The sequence below is a fragment of the Ceratina calcarata genome, unplaced genomic scaffold (assembly GCF_001652005.2).
Source record: "Ceratina calcarata isolate Rehan_Ccalc_2016 unplaced genomic scaffold, ASM165200v1 scaffold90, whole genome shotgun sequence".
NCBI lineage: Eukaryota > Metazoa > Arthropoda > Insecta > Hymenoptera > Apidae > Ceratina > Ceratina calcarata.
In genome coordinates this window covers 461922-485638 of record NW_017180369.1, presented here as the reverse complement: position 1 = coordinate 485638, position 23717 = coordinate 461922, and the positions used below count along the sequence as shown (strand labels likewise).

The following is a 23717-nucleotide window of genomic DNA, read 5'->3' as shown; positions in this document are numbered from 1 at the left end:
GTTTGCGTTAATTAGAGAAGTTCCGTCCTCGAAAATGGGTCCCTTGTTCAATCGTCAGAACGAGATCGGGTATGGAATGCACGAACTCCTTGAAATAGTTCTGAAAGATCGTCCGGGATTAAATTGGTCCCGACTTCATTTCAGCCGCGATTCTACTCGCGTTTACGGTCAACTTCGTAGCCTCTCAGCGGGTAGTTTCAGTCAGTCGAATCGCCCACTCGTTTTTAGTCGGAAATATACTCGCGATTAGAACGGTACCGATCGGACCGTTCGTTCTCAATTCTGTTTTCTCTGTTCACATTTTATACAGTCTCGAATTCAAATCCGTGGAATATTGCGCGTCGAGTTCGAACAAAAAGCCGACAGATTAAACTCCTCTGACGACTGATTATCGTTGATTAATGGCTGACTTTTAACGCGACGCTGTGTGATCGTAGATGAGACAGGGACGATAACAAAGCGTGTGGGAAAAGAGAAAAAAAAAAGGGAGTAGCAGCGTTTTTCGAATGATTTATCGCTTTTTCGCTGTTTAAAGCAGTGACCGGTATTTTTGTTACCGCGGCGTACCGGTGCAAATTGCTTTTCGATTCGTACCCATGAATATTAATGAACCATGCGAATTCTCGTAAAACGCGTCTTGCCGTTCTTCAAGAATATACGTCTGCCTCAGTTTCACGATTCCAACGAGAATGGCCACTCGATTTATGTGCCATAAAATACATAAATACGTGTGTACATATGAAACGAATTTTTGATAATTTATAAAACACATCGTGCAATATAATTTAGCTGGTACTCGAATGAGATCTTAGCCAGCAGTGTGCATATCGATGATCGATTCTAGCAAGAATCATGAAACAAACAATTTGTGCCGTGGAAACATCCCTTCGTTCCTTTTTCAGCGACGCGAAAAATTCGGCGATCGGTTTTCGAAAGGCTCGGGTCCTATCGATCAGTTTGCAATTTGCAAGTGCACTCCTGCTGTCCACGTTGCGACCGTTCGCTCGTTCTTTTCCACCCTCTGCTTCCATCCGTCCTTCCTTTTTTTTTGTTCCCTCCCTCACAATCAGTTAAACACAGCTGTTTCACGTCCGACCGGTCTTCAATGCCCTGCCTACGTGCACGTATTTCTGCCACCGCGGACGCACAAATGCAATCGGTTAATGCAAATCGCCTCGCGACGTTCTAAGTAGATATTGTTATATCGTTACATGACACTTATGTTTGTGCAAGGGATACTTAATTCGTTAAATCGATCGATTAAAACGGGAAATGATTCTCGCCGGGAGGAGCGTCGCGACGGGGTTCGTTCGTTACAAAATAATCGAGAGAAAAGAGCATCATCGATCCATTAACGTAATAACGCGATTAAACGCGCATCGAGTTCAGATCTGTTCTAAACTCGCTAACATCCATTTACGCGTTTTAGAACCGAGCAAGGGACTTTCGAGTAATCCTGCGCTGGATACGACAATGAGTGCGAGCGAGGCATTCACTTCTATCGAGTTTTGTACACAGTTTTCAAATCCTCAATTATTATCATCATAGATTTGATTCCCCTGATTCAAAGATCCTCGATAACAATACGGAAATAAATCTCGGCGTGAGGATTTACTGTCGAATTGTTTCCGTCGAAAAGTTATCAATGTCCTTTCGATTTCGACCGGAACAGCCCGGGCGATTGGTTACCCGGGCCGAGCAATAGAAAATCTATTGTTGACCCTCCTCGGTTTCTAGCGCGACCGATTTAATAGACACGGAGAATAAATGAACAGGCATAGAAATTCAATTTCAATTATGTCCGCGATTCTATCGGATCCCTGCGTCACGTTGCCGGCCGGTTATGAGATTCAATGGTTCTCTGCCATTGCCAGACCGCTCGATACCGAATTTCACGATTCATTAAAACGACGCGTAGGTTTCTCGTATTAAAAATTCCATGACGCTTCGTTTAGACGCCGGGAAATCTCGTTGTATCTTCGTCGACGTCGTTGCGCACCGAGACGAATTCATAGAAATCAGACGAAAATAGCTGGCGAGGTGTAATCGCAATTGCCGGCATCGCATGCACTATTTATTTGGAAGAACGTGGCGTGATGCCGTTCCATTAAGTTAAGATTCTAACCACCGGCCAATTTTAAGAATCACTGCCCGATTATTCTTATCGAGAATTAAGGAAATACAATTTTAATACTCGGTCGACGGAACAGCGTACAAGATCTCTGTTCTCCATGAATCCTTGCTTACATACGGTTTCCACTGTCCCTTATCTTATGTAAAACAACAATTTACAGCAGGTCACCGTGCACAAATCGCTTGGACACGAACTGACGAATGGCACTATAAGTTAGATAAACTGGTAACAAAGAACTGTGAAGCTGGGAAAAATCTTACAAGATCAGGAAGTTGGAAATAATGTTGTACATTCTTCTCCCGACACTTTGTACGCGTCGTTAACGGACGTTTGAGAAACGTGCGCTCGTTAATTTATCATTTTTTCCCGTCCGCCTCTGTCAAGGCGAGGTTCATTAACGTTCACGATCTCCATTAATTATGATGGCCCGCGCCCGAAAAATAAATGGAGTCTCCGACAGGGATTTCGTGCGTGCGACGGCAGCTACTCTCCTGATCGATCGGACATCGATCGATTTATTTTTTTTTAACGGCAATGAATTTTCTTCCTCGGGGAAGAAGGCAGGGATTCCTCTGATCGTACGAGAATTTTAAACGCTTGGAGCGGATCGGCTGCGCGGAGGAATGAAAAAAAGGAACGAAGGATATTTAACGTTCGTGCCGGTCGGCGATACGATCGTGATTTATCGCGAAAAATTATATTTCACGAATTAGAGAACCGGGCATTAAAAAGATTAGAGGTCGCGCAACGATTTCAGCAAACATCCCTCCCCATTTTAGTTGCATTCTCTTTTTTTTTCATCTCTCTCTTAATTTACGGCACGCCACGCGTAGCTCCCGACCGCGGGACTTTATCGAGGCGATGCTTGTCGCGGTTTCAACGCGATCGTAATTAATTTGTTGCCACCGGACAACCGCGCCGCACCGTGCGCCGATGTAATTAGATCGCCGAAATTTCGTTCCGCGATCAGCCGTCTGGAAACAAACAAAATTAACCGGCGGCGATACGATGGCCACTTGCTTCTCCAATCAAAAAACGATTTCTAACGTCTCCCTGATGCGTTTCTAGTTTCGTCGTGGCTCTCGATGCTCGCGATGCTCTAACGATTTGCATTAAAAAGTTGAGGCTCCGATCGAAGGAACCGCTGATCAACGATTTACTGGGATTATTACGAACTTACGGTCGTGCGAAATTCCGCCGTAAATTCTCCGGTTGCAATTTCGTTTGAGAAATACGGAACGATATCCGGTGACGAACTTTTCTGCCGGGAGGAGAAAAGTTTGCACGGGACAGAGCGTTCCCGACTTGGCGAAAAATTATGCGAACGTGAGCCGAAACTGGAATGATTCCCGTCGAGATTTATGTAGTCAAAGGGAGGACGTATCCGCGTCGAGCGAGTTTCTTCCCTTGTCCGAGGCTTCAGCCAGTCAACGATCAAATTGACGTGACGGACGGACAAAAGGAAAATTCTTTCTATAGCCAATCTGTTATTATTCGGAAAATCCCGGCGTCAGGCGTCGAAAAGTCGGAGGAAGAAAGCTATTTAATTACGATGTTATCGATTTATGTGTTTTACATTCTCCGTCCGGTTCAAAGATTCGTAGGGGCATTTCGTATTTCGAGGACAGATAGTTAAATGAAATTCGTACGACGGACAGGGGAGTTTAAATAAATATTATGTCAGTGGATATTAATTAATTTGCTCACGCATACGACGTGTATGTCAGTCATATACGGTGGACAAGCATAGAAGAGGAATTCAGTTTCGAGTCGTTTATACATTCTGCGGCACAGAATATGTGTACAACCGGTATATAGACGTACGTAGGCGAGAGTCAAGGTCTACCGACAGGTCGCGTACCTCGTCGGTCCTTAAAATTAATTATCTCGTTTAAAAAACTGGGTACTTGGAGGAAACGAGCAGCCTCAGATGTCGTATGCAAGATTTTTATAACGAGGAGTCGTCGCTCGTCCTCGCAGCGTGAAACGCGACGAGACAAACGATCGACGGTTCAACGAATCAAAAGTGAAGAGTCGTGTTAATAAAAGTTAATCAATATTGCGTCCGTGGAATGCATTAAAATTCTCATAAGAGTACGGACGGGTCGCTCCGTAGGTTAAACGCCGGGAAACCTATGAAAATTTGATTGGGTGTACGCGAAGCGGAGCAACGCTGGCCATTGTAGCGGAAATTATAGCGCATAATTGAACGATCTATCGTACACGATTAAGCTAATAAAATATTTCGCGAAGCGAGTATGGTCGGGCCACGGCGTAGCAGATAATTGTAACGTGATCATCGAGCCACTACGAAGGAGATTACATCCGATGATAAATTGAAGGGCCGATCCTCTCAGAAGTTTAATTACGTATTGTTTATTTAATGCGCTTCGCGAATCGAATCTGAACGCTCTCGAAATCGATAAAAATAGAACAATAGAGAAGAGCAGGCGTTTATCTCGCGATGAAAATTTTTGTCCGTCTCGCCGCCTCGTCGCTCGCGGCCGCACCGATCAAAGCAGCGAGCGAACCTTCGCAAAGAAATTGCAATTTTCATCCGGAAACGTCCGCGGAGAATCGTAGAATTTTCTCAAGTAATTTCGATCCCGGCTCGCCTCGAATCGACTCATTTTCTTACGTAATTCCGAGAGGAGCTGTTCAGCGGTATTAACTTCCTAATTTTATGCGATCACTTTTTTACGGGCTAATGATGGATCCGTTTTCTCTTCGCAGAAACTAATGATCTGGTTCCATTAACCGGGTTCATAAATTTTCACACGGAGAATATCGGTCGGACGCGGTCACAGTCTTCTCATTAACGGAGTAACGTTTTCCCATTATGAAATGAAAAGGTGTTCACGATTCGCCAACGATATTGCGTGTAAAAGAGCATCGAACACGTTCGTACGTATCGGTAAGAAAATAGCGATCGCCGTTTCAAAGGTGCTCTCAATTAACTGGAACGGGAAGTTTACATCGCGTCCCTAATTACGTTGGCCCAACCTCGTGCATTAATTCAGAACTTTCGAATTTCAAGTGCCACCAAACTGCGACCCTTCCTCCTCCTCCTCCTCCTCCTCCTCTTCCTTCGTATTTTGAACTTGTTCTCTCAAAGGGAACTTAAATCGTCGCGCGGAAAATCTTCAAGGCGAAGTTTTAACAGCGTCTCATTAACGAATTTCGCAGTGTTCCCTTCGAAACGATGTTCGCCGATTTTTACGCCCTCGTAAACGCCCGAGTTATTTCGCGAGCAATACCGTGATGACAAATCTGATTTGCGAGTCGACGCGAAACTGAAATTATCGTTCCGATTCCATTTGTAAATATTGCACTTTTCGTTCCGGCGGAAAATCGTAAAGAACGATTTTATAGCGATGTAACGATCGGTAAAAACATTAGTCACGCCACCCGTTCGATGGATTAATCGCGTTTCAAGTATTTCTGTTTGATTATATAAATCTCGTTGTACGGAAAAACGTCGAGCGAATGATTAACACGCGATCGTTCGGTGAAACGGACGTTGGTCTGCGATGACGTTTTGCAAATGTTCGTCAATCGTGCCTGAAGGGGATTATCAGTAAAAGGAGAGCAACCGCGAATGCACACCGTGTCTTGGTACGACCGTTCCTTTCCGCAGATCCCGGAACGCGATTCGAACCGAGAAACGTGGGAAACGTGGCAATCTGTTCCGTTAACACGCGCATTGAAATTTTTATAGACCACCTCTAACGATCCGATCGGCACGATATACAGAATCCAAAAAATATCTAAATGGTCGACGTCGTTGGGACGATCTCTCTGTACCCACACACACTTTAACTCGACGTATCATGGACACGTGAAGCGTACGATAGTATTTGAAATTCATGCTAATCTTCACGAATTAAAATTGGCAAGGCACCGTTTAATTCGTGGTCTACGTAGCAATTTCGCGTCTTGGCTCGCGTCGAATAATTATGCTCGTATAAAAAGAAGGGGAGAGGAGGGCAGAAACGGGATTAAGAAAGCGCATTTCAATTCTCTCTTCACCGACGCTTTTTCAAACCGGGCAAAAAAGGAATAGAGGAAAACGGTGCACGTCGGGCTAGTTCAGAGGAACGAATCACGTCGCATTCTCCGCGAGTCGTTCTCGCCGTGAAGAAACTTCGCTGACGAAGCGGACAACTGAACGTAAATGAGCTACGCATTGTTGCATAATTCATAGCCAACCAGAGAGAGGAATGAGATAAACGAAAAAATCTTGTACCGTGTCTCGATTGTTGTTTCTCAATTTTAAGTCCTGTTTTTCGGAGTTCGAATTTAAATAATTAATAATATTTCGTTGCGTTCCGTCAGACGAGTTCAAGTGGAACATACGCACGAGCAGCCTCGGGCAAGTAGTATAAGCCTACGCGTGGTCGGCCGCGGTACCAAATAACCGTATCGCTCGATTCTACGGAGAAGGCAAACGAGTCTCGTCACTGTCAATATTACCAGACCGTCTTCTATATAGAAATGAACTGTACAATTAATTTAGAACGCGTTCGTACAAACGATACCGTTTTATAATCGTCCTGGAATCATCCTGGGATAATCTTTAAAGTAGTTTACTGGGTGTATCGATTCGGTACATCATTATGGCACAGAGCACACAATAGCTATCTCGGCATGATCTGGATTCTATTGGTGCCGCATGTAGACATGTGCGAGTAACTATGAGTCGTACGACGCGATAATGGTTCGCGAGAAAATGACGAACCTTCATGGAGAGATCGATAATGCTTATGAAATGAAGCGTAGGAACAATAAAAACGTAAAGAGGAGAATGACGAAAAGAAAAATGATGTATGGCTTTCGCAGAATTTTGACAGATAGGTGAAATGAATTGAAAAATGAACCGGGGACAATATAGACCGATTCTATTTGATAGAGTACATTCCGAGGAACGTGTCATTGGATCTTTGATTTTTGTATTCGGGTCCTTCGAACGAGTCGAAGCAATTTAATTTTCGTCTTATTTTCGTCCGTGTCGATTAAAATCGTGAGAGAACGGTGGATTTCATTTTCGTCGCGAGGAAAACAGATTTAGAGAGCTACTCTCGTTCTCCTCTGGAAAGTTTTCAATTTCCAGAATCTCAGTTTCGACGTCTCGCTTCGTACTGACTAGTGGCAACGACCGCGCCTAGATATGACCAATTAAGACGGAATTTAATCAACCCCACACGCTTTCGACTCGCATCTGCGCCCAGACAGATTCGAGCTCGGTCGAATCGTTACCATCGCCGTTTTATCGTTTATGCCAGATTGATCAATTAGCCTTTCGCTTTGAGAGAACGATTTAACGATGAGATAATTACCCGAATACGCAGGGTCGAGAAATTGATCACGTTCCTAAAAATAATCGTACGTTCGCGCACTCGTTTTTCTCTCACGCCAACCTGACCCTTGACCCGTCACGCGAAGATGAAGAAGCGCCGCGCGCCGCCGCAGGAATAACTTGCCGACCTTGGGTCTTCGTTATCGGGTTTCGGATGCCGCGAAAAGCTCACGAAAGCCTGACCCGAGAGCGATTATTAATAGAAAACACTGGCCGCGGACGGACGATAATAAGGGGGAAAGATACGAAGCGCGGAGAAAAAGAAAATGGGACGGGGGGTGGAAGTCGAAGGAACGACGAAGAAGGGGTGGAAGGAATGGCTAATGGAGAGACTCCGATGCGGTGGCGTTGAGTTAACAGCGAACACGCTGGAGCGACCGGAAGGTCGAGCTGGAAGGGGGCGAGATATTAAATTAAACGAGCCCCGTTGCCTCGACTTCTATCCACTCCCACGTCGTCTCTCTCCATGTTTCGCGGCGACGAGCTATCGCGATTCCCAGCTGGTTACGAGGCCTATCCTCAAAAATTTACAGCTCACCGTATAAAGTGACTCAGCCAGCGATCTACCGTGTTACAAAATATTCTTACCACGTAGAACCCGTTCCGTCTTTCGAACGACGCATTAATCCGCAGTTGAGAATCTCCCGTACGGTATTTTCGTTGAACGTCAAGATTAATGCTCTCGTCGATGATCGCAGCTGCAAAAAGACGGCGGCCAACATTCGTATTTTTGCTCGTTGGAATAGATTCAAGGTTCCAAAGATCTTTAGCGAGATTCCGCTCGGTGGAACGCGGTTTTCCATGAAGTCGCCTCCGTTTCCGAGGCACGAACCGGTCTTCTTTGTCCGCCGCGGCACCGAGTCTGTGGCTGATTTCTGGATGAAAAATGCGATACGTATCGGAACGGTTTTGGAAGACGCGTCGAGATTTATGGACACCAGCTGGAAAAGGTGATTTCCGGGAAACCGACCGACCTACGTCGGACCAAGGAACTCGGTCGTACGTGCGGTTCCCACGTTCATTTCGCCGATATCTCTGGGAGAAAAAACAGTCTTGCTTGAATTTATATTACGAATTATAAATTTGCTTTAAATAACAAGATCCACGACGAACCCGTTAAGTCTTGAGGGACGTAAGTTTTTTTACATAAACCCGAGGCATATTAAAATTATCGTATCTCAGAAAGCTTTTACTGAAAATTGCTGCCTTCCCGACGAAAGGTATTAAGAGTCCGTTTTCGAGCATAAGAGAAATAAGGGAACGGGCGACGTGAACGTAGGGAGCTGGCGTGATTCATTCCCTTGAGCCGACCTCGCGCGTCGCCATACGGAAAAGCTATACTAGATAAACCGCGTTAATGCGGAGTCTTTTGTAAAGTCAACACGCCACTGCCTTCTTATCTGATCGACACTGGCGGAAATAAATTCGCCCACGCCGCTTACGTATGTGTGTGTGTGTGTTCGAGTGCAAGGCTGTATCAATTAGCATAATCGGTCACTGTTAATAAGCGAGACCCTGTCGGGGATCTTAATTCGTCCGCGTTTTTTAACGAACGCTCGTGAACGAAATCTCGAACGAAATTCGTATCGTATTTAGGAAATTCATAAATGGACCGTGGTTCCGGTCTAGCCGTCTTCTGGGAGGAAAGAATGAATTCTGGAACACCGTACTCGAATTCGAAAGAGACAAAATCGATTTCAATCGCAGTTCCTTTATATAGACGACACGACGTTCTCCATCGACTCGGTAGTTTTACTCGAAATATAAAAATATATGAACGCTGCTGGAATGATTCAGTCGTTCTTTAAAACGATTTATATTAACGAGAATTTCGTATCGTAATAGAATTTCACGCGGTATGCGCATTTCCAAGTACATACAAATCGTGCAAGAGAAAAAGGAGTGCGCCCTCGATCGGATTTTCCGATTCTTGGGCACGGTGAATCACCCGGAGGCATAAATCTCTTACGGAAGTCAGGATCGCGATTAAGCGGCCCGCTCCCTCCGGCCACGTTTCCTTTTATCATTTAGGTACATGGAACCGACGGGTTGATACCCAGCCGCCGACCGTAAAGAAATTTTCCCGATTATCTGTACACGATCACGCGAATGCCGAGCAAATTGATTAATTTTTATCCTCTCGCCTCCCTCCACGGTTGAAAAGAGATCGATCCGTCGTTCCGAAAGGGGCTGACAATGATTAATCGCGCTCGTCGCCCGGCCATCGATCGTTCAATCTGTTTTTAACGAAGAAACGTGTCACTCGAATGAGAGAGTGGAAAACGGCATTTTCTTGAAACAATTTTTGTTTTAAATCGTCCTCCTGAAACTCGTCTCGACAGACGTCGTCGTCGGTCGAACGAAATTGATTTGCAATCTCAAGGAAATGGTTAATGACAGCGATTCATCATTACGATCTATGTGCTCTGATTCAGGCGTTTCGTTTCTTTATTTTTACCAACACTGACCTCGACGTCCAATCAAACAATTCCATGTCCCATTATTATTATTAACGTCGCTTAAGGAAAAAGCGCGGAATCGTGGATCTCGTTTCGCTGACAAATTATTCTTGACAAACCTTTCAAATTCCCGGACGTCGTGCGCATGGGGCTCGAATGATGAAAAGCAAATATGTTTCCAGTGATGATAAAAAATTACGGAATAAATCCACGTGTCCATGCGAGACAAATTCTAGGTTGTCAAATGAAATTGAACGCGTCGCAAATATATATCATCAACGAAACGAGAGTTCGTTTCGCGAAAGATTTACGAGCGATTCGAATTAAAAAAGTCGAATCCATGGTGAAACGTCGTGTTTCCACGTTTCTGTAAAACGCGCGCGATACGTCACGACGATGACTCTTTGTTGAAAATGTTTCGCGAGCTCTTCGAATCGTCGCTCGCCTTTTGGAATTTAATATCGCTACCTTCGAGAGGGAAGAATCCTCGGAATACTTAGCAGGCCGGTCGTCGAAACGCGTTCCTTCATAAGAACATTTGTTTATTTTCACGGATAAATTATTCTCGTCTCTTTGAAATCTGAGTCTCCTCGGTACAAGATAAAAGAAATCCGGAGAGAAAAGAGATCGTTCGTTGAATTTACGCTCGAAACGTTCCGCGATCGCTGAATACATTATGGCTGAGATTATTAAAAATTTCAGCGTCCCCCGCATAAACTTCGAAACGTACTTTAAACGTAAAGTGCACATCTCGTTGGATTTACTTGGCATTCACGCACAGACAGTATGGCGCTCCCTGTCTTTGCCACGCTTCGACCGACTCGTTGGAAATACGTGGATTCGCGACGATCCTTCGCACTCACCTTCTCTCTCGTCAATTTCTTTTCTACCTGCACACTATTTGGCCCCTTTCGAGTCCACCGGTTTTCGCCACTCACGGAGTAAATCAATTGGGGGTACAGCGGTTCGAAAGACTGCCACCGATAAACGAAAACTTGTTTGACAAAATGAAAATTCCGACTCAAAAGTATTTCGCCGTAAATCTACTTTATGTATTTCAATGACTCGATTTTCAAAGTCGCCTTTTATAAATCTAATTGAGATTTTAATAATCACAGCCAGGCGGGTTCGACGCGATAAAATATGAGAGAACGTTCCTGGTTCCCTTTTTAAATCTTCGAAGCACACATACTTAAATTCCACCCCGCTCTTCTCCTCCTCTGAAACGTATTTAAATCTTCCCCATGCAGTTTCGGCAACCGATTCCAATCCCGGCTATGAATCATTTCGAGCGGATGGCCACGATTCGAACCCGTGCGACGGGCAAACAATACGGAACGTACAGCCGCGTTGCCTCCTTGTTTTCACCCGCATTTCATGGATCGCCGCCTTTTCCCTTTTGGGAGCAAACAATGCAACTGCTCGGCAAACGAGTTACGTTTGTCGGCCAAAGGACCACTGCGAATCTCTGTTAATTACACACTTAATGGTCGCTGTGTCGCGATTAAACGATACTGTTCGCGGTCCGGTAACTGTCCACGACGCGTTACCGTAACATATGCGCCCAGGGAGGGACTTGGCGTCGGTCGCACTGGCCGAAGTCGTGAAATCCGTCGTGTACAAATATTCTAAATCGGTACTTCCTGGCCGAGCGTTTCGTTTCTTCGACGCTCGAAATCCTGTAATTAGCTCCGGTCGTCGGATTCATCTGCTATCTTGTAATCCGCATATTTACGCGGCGATGGGTATTGTCAAATAGCGATACGTGCGGCACGAGGACGTAATTAAACGGACTCGTAATACCGAATTCCACCCGCGGGGAATCGTGCGCGACCGGTGTCGCACCGGACGAACAGAGAAGCCGGTGGGACGCGGGTACACACGCGTCCGATTAATAATTCTCAGCGTACGGATCTACCGTGACTAGTTATCGAGTCGTTAAATCGTATCAAAATGTTGCGCGTTTCATGGTAACCTCAATGGTATCGATGTCCATATTTTTCTTTCGATAGCTAAATGCGGCGCCGATGGGCCTTTAATACATTCCTACCAAGATCGTAACGAACGGGGGTGGGCTTCTCTTCGTGCCGACTTTAATCGTGGCACGTGTATAAAAATGGAATCAGAAGTTTTAATAGTCCGGCGTGAACTTTAAATCCGGCTTCATTTAATTTCGGATTCACGAACGGAGTTAATTCACAAGAAAGAGGAGAATCATACTTTTCAAGCAACTCGAGGAACTTTCTACTGTCCCCGTTCCATCCGCTCTCTCGCTGACAGAAAAAAAATTATATCGCGAATTAGAAAGTTAGTCAGAGCGACGCCTCGGCGTTGATTCGACTGAAATCGTAACGTGGTTCAAAACAATTTTTATACTCATGCAAAGAACCCGTCTTCTATCTGGCATTGGCACGAAACTTACTGCACCGAGTCCCTTCGGTCTCGACGTAAATCCAACGCTGGATCCTTTCTCTTGTGTATCACACGGATCGAAGACAGAACTTGAAACGTCGAATTGGACGACGCGAGCGGAGATCGCTCGGCAAATTGTTTCAAGCGTCTCCGCTGATCGACTGCAATACATTTTAACCAGAAATTTTACGCTCGATTCTCCTCCCACCGATATTCGAATTGCAAATCGCGACGTTGCGCTGCCGGGAATCTCGCCGGAGAATGAATCTCCATCGAAATTCGACCCGTCGCCGCCTGCTCGCACAATCTATCACGAGTCGCGACGCCGCGTCGGCGTCGACGCGTGGTCTCGGGTGCATTTCCGGTTGAAATCTTCCGGTACACAGACCGACGGGCGCGGGACGCGTCCTCGCGCCAACGTGCAACGCCACGGGATTCAATTTCCCGCGACGATTCATGGGATAACGACGGCCGCCGGGACAAAAACACGGCTCGGATATCGCTCTCCGGGGTTTCGAACCGACGACGACTACGACGGGGCTCGTTTCTGCGCCCGAACAATCGAGATTTCGACCGGGATCCCGACGGCAAATGGGTTTCGCGTGTAACGAGAAAGCCACCTTTTATGAGAGCTTCCTACGAGCCTGGTTCGATCGTCGCCTACCACCAATTCTCTATACCGACCTGATCCCTTACCTTCCCTTCCTTCCTTCCTTCCTTCCTTTTTCTCCATGCTTTCTTATTCCTGATGGAATCCCTTTTCACACGAGCTTTCTCGTTACCGCGCGCCTACTCACTCATAGAAAACATTCTAATCGAGTCCCTTTAATCGTAGACCGACACGTTCCTATTCGTTCGATCAATGCGTAATTATTAGAAGCTTGTATTAGAAATCGATCAGATGTAGTACTGCTGGTTTCCTAATGTAATTTACCTGAGCTTTCGGGATGGTAGCAGCGGCGATATTAGTGCTTACGCATCGATCATCCGCGGGTGGAAGCATGCTGATCGTGTCAGCGTAGGGAATCGCTAGTATGTATTGCATATTACGTAGTTCAAGCCGTTCATCTAAATTCGTGACGTACTCATCCCATTTCCGAGCCTCTAGCCATCCGTCCATTTCTTCGATTATCTGTGGCCCGAATGATTCACGACAACATTTCTTTCTCATCCGTTTTTAAACTCAGAACGTCTGTTCTCTTGATGAGGTTCCTATTTTACGATTCTTCCCTGCCACATCTTCATTCATCTTACGTCTATCGGAGAGCCACCCGTAGTCCCGACGCTCGCGTCCTAGCCGCCTACGACTACTTTTCTCATTTCTTACTACTCATCTCATTTCGCTAGACCTCGAATCGTCACGAATTTACTTACCATTACCCGCTGTGATCTCGTATCCTGTAGCACGACTTACATGAGCATAAAAGTCTGAAAGTGTTCGTAAAACGTTTGTTGTAGATACGATCGAACCTTCACGGCGATACGCAGGATAATATGAGAGCGGTAAGGAAAACCCTTTAAATCTACTACCAATCATTCACCCGCCGGCCAATCGTCGCCCAGAGAGATCGGATTCAGGCGTCTATTTTTTTGTTTTTCACGGCTTCCGTACTTCTCTGTATCTGTCCGGGCTTTATTTTCGTATGTAAAAAGAGCCGCGCGCGGGGAGAGGAAAAACTGGGTGGCCCGAATTTCGAGCATCCGCAAGATTCTAATCTGCTATGAAATTAGGGCGTAAAAAAAGGTTGGGTGGGCGATAAAAGTAATCAGGCGAGCGGAAGGTAATACCGTCGGGTAACTAGACTCGTAAACCTACCGGATCTCTCTGTCTTCTCGTTTCCGGTTAGAGACCCGCGGCGTCTTCGACGGTTTCTCTCGATTATCCACCGTGTCGTCCCCGCGGTTGCGGCTTAACGCTCATCTGCATTTACGGTTGATCCGTCGATCCTTTTCCTTATATCGCGGTTATTTTGATCGTGCAGTGTTTCGCGTAATTTGCGACGGACTCGTAGATAAAATCGTTCTTGAGACCGGAGGAGGAGAGAGAGAACCTCTCTGACGACGAAAGAACCGTTCGTTAAAGAAATTGCTCTTGGAAATTCCAATTTTCACCGAGTTTATTCGACTGGTTTAACCGAGTTAGATAAAAGCGTATGAATCGAGAGCATTTAAGGATGTATAGGCCATACACTTAAACAATGCTAGCATGTTGAATTTGTTANACGCTGGAATGGTCGGATTTTGTCAACATCAATAAAATGCCATATAATCCTATGTAACTCATTAAATATCGAAATTAGAAGAAAAGTGCACTATTTTTAATTATAGGAAATGCGTTTTTCTAAGATACATGAACTTTTGTTATTGACTGTATAGCCAATACATCCTTAAAACAAACAACGTCGAATCGGTAGCAATTCAATTAGCGTGCGACCGACTCAATGATCATCATCCGGGGATTTTCATTCGCTAATTGTCGGCCGGACGATAAAGTGACCTTGCAATCAGGCTCGTTCCAGTTCCAATGGACTAATCTGTTCATCCTCGGGAAAACCGGCGTGCTTCGCGGTGCCCGTTCATTCGTGGAGATCGCGGATTCAACCCGACCACCGTTTCGGGTCGACGAGCCGATCTTAAAGACCGTCCAATTCGAATCGCTGACCCCGGTTCGTCGACTGTATCGAGAAAATTCAGGAATTCGTTTCGAAACTTCGATCACCATTATTTGTCTCGATTTATTGCTGCCATTTTTCCGATAAACCTGATAAAATGGATTCAATAAAATAGAGAATTTGTGGCTTTTGTATTTTCCCTACTAAACGGATCAATCGACGATTTGTAAACTATGCTTTACCGATGAAATTCTAAATGGTAAATCATGTTACACGAATATGTTGAGAGTACGACTGAGGGACTGCGACCATAGATGCGTGGCGCGTATTAATTAGCCCAAGTATCGCGTTACTTACGCCCGTATATTTAGGCAAAGTGGTTGCAAGTTATCCTTAACATCAAACGCAATTCACTGAATCGAACTGCGCGATATAACTTGCCCATTAGAGACGTACGAGAAATCCTATTAACCGAGACGCGACGCCGAAAGTGGATGCAAAGCCAAAATGCAGATCGAACCCTCTAATCGAGTCCCTCCAAAGGTTTCCCACGCCTCTGCACATGTTTAATAAGGAGAGGGACTCCCAGCTTATTAAACGTATGAATCCACTTTACCAAAACGCGTCGAGTCGACGAGAAGTACTCGTTGACTTCACGTTTTACGGAAATTTTGTACATTTCTCCTTCCAAGCATATTCATTCCTCCCATTTATGACGTATGAATAAAAAGAAGAATCGTCGAATCGATCAGGTTCTGATTCATGAGATATCCGACTGTCTGTTACAGTGCAGCGGCCACGCGGTTCGTTGTTTCACCGGCGGTCCCCGTAAGAGCAACGAGTCCCAATGCCCGATGCTGCAGAAGCTCGAGAAGCCGGTGCTGACGTCGTCGACGACGACCACGCCGCCGATGACCAAGTCGTCGATCGTCAGGAATCACCTGAACAGTACCTGCAGCGTGACGAATTCCCCGCACCAGAAGAAGCTGAGGTTCCACTTGGCGAAGGAGAGGAAGGCCAGCACCACGTTGGGGATAATAATGAGCGCGTTCGTTGGCTGCTGGCTACCGTTCTTCGTCCTGACGTTGGTCAAGCTGTTCGTCAAGGACCCGGACTCGATACCGGCGTTCCTCTCCAGCCTGTTCCTCTGGCTCGGCTACTGCAACAGCCTCCTGAACCCGATAATATACGCGACCCTCAACAGAGACTTCCGTAAACCGTTCCGCGAGATCCTGTGCTTCCGTTGCAGCAACCTGAACCACATGATGAGGGAGGAGTTCTACCAGAGCCAGTACGGCGACCCGGTGAACAACTGCGAGATAAAGGCCGGCGAGATGGACGACGCCGAGCGTCTGAACAATCAGGGGATCGAGGCGATCGACATCGCGACGAGCGCGCCCAACGAGAGTTTCCTATGATCGGGATGATCCATCGATTGTCGGATCGTCGAGACCAGTCTGATGATCGATGATTCGGATTAATCCTCTCGCGGCCGCGGCTCCGTCGGTGCCGACGCGTCGATCCTTGAATCGAAATTGGCAAACCGGTGTCGGTGATTTTAAAACGAAACGCGAGAAGATCGAAGAAGAAGAGCACGAAAGGAGTTGCAAGAGAATGTGATGCAGGTGAAGGAAAGTTTTATTTATCTTTTTTGTTTCGAACGAAACGGGACTGTTTACGGGGCTCGATACTTGTAATGAAATTCGCGCAGACATCGTAGAGGTTTCGGCTGCGAGTTCCCGATCGGTCTTCGGTGGATCTGTTGTTCGCAGAACCGGGAGATCAAATTACTCGCCGTTAACTAGTTCGAGACCTGACTTTTAAGGGGAGCTTCCTCTGATCGAAACGACTTTTCGATTCGTCCGCGAAACAATTAACGCGCCGCCAATTTCGACTAGGTCATGTTCGCAGGAGTGCTAGTAAGTGAGAACAACTTTTGCCAGCCACTGTACGCGAGGACTGGTCCGGTGTCGAGACGAGTGACCCCGTGAAATCCTTTTCTCCCGGTGACAGGGGAAGAAATGGCACCGGGACATTGTCTCCGCGGGATGACAAGGAAAAAGGTCGTGTTCCGTGGCGGAAGTTTCTTCGGACCGTGCTCCAATTGCCTCGAGTGACACGGCTCGTGGGAATCGGGCGGTCAAAGGAGAATGAGAGAATCGTAGAAATTCTTTCAGGTTTTAAAAATCGTGACTCTCGATCGGAGGAGGCGACGCGGAGTAACGAACGTTGACAGGCGGACGATGTTCGATCGCGTCGTGAAACAACGTGTGGTCTCTCTCTTAATTACGACGTACAGGAGGAGGTAAATGAAAAATTTGTGTAGCGCCGCGTAATCCTGAAACGGTCTGTGTAACTATAGCGGAAAACTAAAGAAGTAAGTATGAAATAGGAACTCTTCCAATCTAAATGTACGACGCGCGTCTACCAGTGCAGCCTCGGTCTTTGATCATACTAATAAGAACTTGCAATTCATTCGCGCGCGTACCTTTTCAATCGCCGATCCTCCGACGCAACTCGACGTCTCTTATTTATTTCATCGGCCGCGGAAGGTAAGATCATACGTTTGTTTCGTCAAGCTCCAGTGATTTGAAACGATTACTTCTAGTATTAAATGAACCAAAGAGATCGTTTGAATTTTATTTTTTTAAACGTACTTTTGTAAGCGATCGATCAATAGCGTGCGAGAAATTCTCGCACCGCGCGTCTAGTCTACAAGAGTGATTTATTTATTATTTATAAAGGAACGTAGTATCTCTAAGGTATGTACATTTAAAAAAACGTTAGTGATATTGTAAAAAGGGATCTGGGCTCAATACGACTTATGAACGAAAATCAGAAACATAAAAGATCTTATCAGATTAAAGTTAGTCCGGTTTTTAACGACGATTCGTTCCAGTGGAAAATATATTTTTGATCGGTACGTGCAGTCTATACGTAGTCTCGATTCATCTGTAAATAATTATAGGCGAACGATTCTGAGAGGTCCACCTCCCCGGATAGATCTCGGCCTCGGTCGGGCGCCGTGTGCGCTTGACCACGTGCCGGTGGTAAATGTCAATCGGAAAATGGAATCGAACCCGTTGGAAAATCACTCGTGACACGTGAGGGCAGTAAAACCATCTCGTAGCCCCGCATCTCCGGAGTGCGATTACCAAGAATGTTTTTACCCGTTCGAATCCTTGACTCGATCCCTGAGATTAATGGTTCGAACACTTACGACGTTCGAACGATTCGTCTGGCCTAACGAGGTAGTAAAAATCCTTCCGTCAATTCCACGATTCATTTACTCCTTCGTTCCTCGATATGGAATTTTTGTACACACCAAAGAACGCGGTTCCTTTCGTCGCGTCGTAATCATTTTATGTAGAACGTGACGAGGAAATAAAACGAACAGTATTATTGTAACTGATTTGACGATCGAACGAACGATCGTACTGAATTATTATTGTGGAACGAGAACGTCGCGGGGAAATAAAAAATTGACGAGACGGGGGGATGTGTCGATCCAGCGAATTAGAAGGGATATCAATATTTTTGACAGAATTGGAGCATACGGGGAAACATTTAGCAGAGCTTAGACGACGATACGTCATGGAATTTTCGGTGTATCCTGTAATGATCGATCGGAGGCGGGGGAATTGAATTTTCAGCATTGCCAGCGAGCTGACGCGACGCGAACCGTGGAATCTCCGAGTTTCCGGGATCGACGTTTGGAATGAAAAATTTATGTCAGACGCCCGCGGGGCGATAATACCTCCCCGGACGGACAGACAAACAAGGATTAAAAAGAGAAAGAACGAAAGAGACGCGACGTCGGAAAGTCGTGGTTGCTTCCAAGAAGATGAAAAACCAACGATACGGGTTCGTACGAATCTACGAATTAAATCCCTGCTCGTTCCGGAAACGAATTCGCTGGTCAGTGATTGAACGAGGGCATTCCGAATTTTGCACAAGGTCTGAGTCGCGGTATAAAAAGATATCGCGTCGCATTTTGTTACCTTGCGTAAAAAGAAGGAAAGACATTTTTAGACGCGGCAACTTAGAACTTTAGTTTAGAACGCTGATAAAATGATGGTAGCGGGGAAACGGGGCAGGGAATCGAGTTTATTTCTTGCTGTAAAAATGTTACCACGTTACACGCCGCGGTCAGCGTTATCGATAAGCGAAGAAATAAAACTTGTACCTCTAGCTTTACGATTACCAGGAAGCATATCGAACGCGTTTCGGGTTTGTTGATGACGATATTAAAACGATGGCAGTCGGATAAAAACGCAGTGGTTCGGATTGACCGAATCACTCGGTATATCAAAAATCCTTGATCTTTATTACCGGCGCGTTTATTTTCAACCGCTTTTATAATTCTCCAGCGTTCCTTAATTACCATCGTGCTAAGAACGGATTAAACGACCTTTACTTTAGCATCGAACTTTCTGTCCTGAAATCATTTCTCCTGATATCCGAGTATATGCATGCTCGTTCGAGGTCTCGATAGTTGGAGAATCGTTAAATGAAATTCGCTAGAATTTTATGTACGGAATAGAATTTGTTTACGAGTAACTGTTCTTCTACGGCTAACGATGCAGCACAGTGTAACGAGTTCCTAAAGAAAATTGACTATAAAAACGCGTTAGTTAAGGAAACTTTAAACCTCGATGCTTCGGAGGAGTCTCTATTAAAAACGGTCGTTAAAGAAGTAACTTTAACAAGCAGCAGATTAATCAACTTGATAATTCAACAAAACTGTACGTCGCTACAATTTTAATCTCTTATCACGATGCTCCGACGTCTCCTCGATTCTATCGAATATCCTACTTTCCCCTTGGAATGTTTGTTCACGAGTCTGACTCTTGTATCCCTTCTTAAAAAAAACCGAGTCGACGCGAACGGAAAATTCGTCCGCGGAGGAGAGACTTTCCGGCGAGGCGTGCCTCTGTATCCTGACCCGAATCTCGTTTCAAGGCGAGCCCGAAAAAAGGAAGGAAGGAAGGAAGGAAGGGGTTGCGGTTGCGGGTGAAACAGTAATAAAGTTGTGGCACCGACCGGCCGTAAACGTAGTTGCCAGCTTGGGGAGCGGACCAATATACTCGTAAGTCCGCGTTCGAAACAAAACGAGCATACCCAATTCATGAAACGCGATATTAGTTCGCCGCGTCGGTTCCTTCCCCGAGCGAATTAGACGCTCTCCGCTCCGTATATCATTGATTCCAATGGAACTCGCCAGGACAAAGAGGAACGACAATGTACAATGTAGAGAGGTAGAAAAATGATCGAAACTTCACCATATCTCATACGTTCGGACACTTAATTAAATGGAGAAAGAATATTTTTTTATCTCGCCCCGATGTTTCGTCTTCTGAGCGCACGCAGAACGGAGAGCACCTGTGTATTACCGACGAGTCGTGAAAACTGTACCACTGGTAGACTCGAGTCACCGAAGCAAATAAATATTAATTACGTAGATGATAATCGTGCATGGTGCTATGAAACGATCATTCCGACGAACGGCGATAAGTGAGAGAAGTGTGAATCTGGTCTTCACTGAAACAGTGATCCTTTAAGGATGTATTGGCTATACAGTCAATCCCAAAAGTTCATGTATCTTAGAAAAACGCATTTCCNAAACGCTACCAACCCAGGTCTCACCGCGTGGAGGTGACTACGTTCGAGACCCGGACAGTGGACAATCCCCACTGCCCCCTTCCCTATTAAATTGCCACCCTATTATACGGAGCGAATATTGGAGAAGGATTTTAGACGATTGCGAACAAGACTCTAACTATTGACTCTAACTATGGACTAACTATTGACTCTAAATGGAAACTAAGGTGAGAACAAAATGTCAGACTTCACTTGGGCACCAGAGTTCGAGCCGAGCAGGACCCTGCACCCGAATGACGATGCCTCAGCGCAGGAGTGGCCTGACCACGACCAATCCGTCTCACGGAGCTTACGCACTGCACCTGGGAATGGAACAGGAACAGCCCCAGCGACTGACGAGACAGGCCACCCGAGATACAGGACCACAACTCTTTTCTCCCTCTGGTACTCGAGCAAAGTCTGACTGGTAAACTACTATTCGCGGCGCGGATATACTAAAACGCGAGCAAAATGGATTGATTGAAACGAGAGAGAGGGATGAAGTTAAATTCGCTCCGTTATATGGTGGAATTTAGGAAGGCATACTGCACACTAGTACCGGTACACGCACACTCATACTCATACTCATACCGCACACGCATACGATGCATTCCCTTTGGAATGACCCAAAAAATCTAAGAGTACATGCGAATTTTAAGTCACTATAATTTTTCAAAAAACCCATGAATTGATTTCAAATTTTGCAGGTAGCTTTTTATTAGTAATAGGAATGTATAATAACAAATTCAACATGCTAGCATTGTTTAAGTGTATAGCCTATACATCCTTAATCATTATCACTTAATGAACTAATAGTGACAATCGTGTTGGCTCACGTCTATTGCGATCGTGCTTACAGAATTTATGTTCGTATCCTCGTTTTTAACGCGAACCCCTTTGGTCGTCCTGTTACTTCCTCTTTAAGTGAATTCCGCTCGAATGAGCTCGATTGCCGACAGGGATTGGCACGGAAATACATGGGAAACAGAGGAGGAGCTGTCAATGGCGTGAGACGAAGGTTGTCATTAGAAGAAATATCAAATCTCATCTGGAGACGAACTGGTATCGAGCCAGGGATGGAAAAACGTATCATTAGCTAGACAATCCTAGACGTTTCTTATGCGAGCTGTTTGTATGTGACACGTAAATCAAAAACTATGTTAAGGCGGTGTGTATCGGTGAAAATCAATCGGAACGTAACGAAGGAGATTCGAGCCTCGTCGTTCGTAGCAGTTTTCGAAAACGAGATAATATGTGTAGCGGCGAGGTCGAGCGTGTGTGCGTTGAAATTTGGAGATCGCTGTGTGTCACGTGGAGTATGAGAAAACGAATGGCTGTTTCAATTCGAATTTGTTCCTTGAATTCCGATACAGCCTTTCAAGTACTGACGTCGCTGTACATGGAAGTTTTGTTAGACCGTAAAATTAATATTGGAAGGATCAACAGTATTGGCGATTTGTTTTAGAAGAACAAAATAAAACAGTATTTCTACTACGATAGACGGGAAAAAATCTACTTGAAGTTGGAAGAGAGAGTCGAAATAGAATCAGAGACTAATGTCATAACGACCAAGAGCTCGGTAGAGATGAAGAGGCAGAGATGAAAGCTTGGTGAAAAGTTAAAAGAAGAATGGTACTTAGAAGGCTGATATCCAGATAAATCTCTTTAAACCGTGTACGAGCCGCGAACGTAGATCGTTTGTATTAAATTCTTTGAAACAATGTTCTCGTTCGGAGCGTAGAAATTGGTATCCTAGAAAAATATCGTTGTCCCTCGAACGAGACCAGATAATCGTTCAGTCTTACCTCCTGACACGCCTATTATTTCCATTCCTCCGCTTCCATCGATGAATCACAGCGACCGCAAGAAGTATTGGTACGTACGAACGATTTAAGGAATTAAACTCGAACGGGTGAATCGACGCTCGCGCTGAACGATCAGAAAGGCATTTAATATTTTTAATAATCGCGATTTACTCGGGTAAGAAACGTACCAATAATTTTTGTAACTACCACGATCTATTTCGAGGCGAGAATACCCGATAATGTGTACACTACTTTCTGCTCGAGTCGGCAAACGAGCCGCGTACACCTAAACCCAATCAATCGGAAAATCGTAACAATTAAGAATTCGTACTGTAATCACGCGATAAGAAACGAGATTAACATACGCCATCGATGTCGTTATAGTTAAAAAAAAAAGCTAATGTGTTAGGAAATAAAAGTTTAGAGGATAACGATTTAGGACCTCTTAGAAAAAATACGGACAAAAGTCCTCTCTCCCTCTGTTCGAGTCGCTGCTTTGAGACTCGAAGACACGTGTATTCACTGGTTTACCTACAATGTTTGTACGCGAATTAAAAAAGTGGATGCAATTTGTTTGATTGTTATTTCGCATTATCGCGTCGCTCGCATCATCAAACTTTGATGCAAATTGGAAATCGGTCTTCAGATACAGTTTCCTTTATCAAGTTACTTTCGAACATGCAAAATAGAATAGCAAAGTCATCGACCGAACGTGGGGATCATGAACTCCGTCGAACTCCGTTTAGATCTTTTTATAAAAATAGAATCGCCGACTTTAAAGAGGGACTATGAATATTCTAAAATAAATATTGTGATGACCGAACGAGATCGGACCTCCTGCTTCGACCCGTTCTATCTTTTTCACCCCCGCTACACATTCTGATCCGACGGACGAAATCCGAGACTCAACGAGTACCTACGACCAGCAAAATCGTTTAATCATTGTATCAAGATCGACGTGTGTACCATAAAGAATTCATTAAGAATTTTCTCGAGCTAACTATCTTTAATTTAAGAGCGACACGAAATAAAATTGCTGTGCATCTAGCAACGGTCCATTTCTCTGCGTTAAAAGCTCGTATAGTATAAACCATTTCTCTTTTCCGTCATTACTCTCGCTGGTGGGACGTATAGCTTAATAAATTTTGTGACACTACCAGCTCGACGCGGCGTGAAAATTGTGCAACCGCGAGATCGTAATCGCCGAAAAAGAGAAACGGATGCGACGTTGTACGCGACGTTTCATGGATATCATCGATACCGAAACAATGGTTCGCTCGAGGCTGCTTACCGAGCACT

At 45.2% G+C, this 23717-nt stretch overlaps 1 protein-coding gene across 5 annotated transcripts in view; it reads left to right on the top strand.

Moving 5' to 3' along the window:
- The window catches only part of 5-HT7 (5-hydroxytryptamine receptor 7), a 91579-nt gene extending 73198 nt beyond the window's left edge, over positions 1-18381 (top strand). For 3 of the 5 annotated variants that reach the window (XM_026818898.1, XM_018035502.2, XM_026818897.1), the window contains exons 7-8: positions 13820-13864; positions 15762-18381. In XM_026818898.1, coding sequence (XP_026674699.1) covers positions 13820-13864; positions 15762-16391 — 675 coding nt within the window. In that variant the 3' untranslated portion in view covers positions 16392-18381. The remainder of the gene's footprint in view (positions 1-13819; positions 13865-15761) is intronic. The other 2 variants (XR_003389962.1, XM_018035503.2) reach the window with 2 other exon arrangements.
- The last annotated feature ends 5336 nt before the right edge of the window (positions 18382-23717 follow it).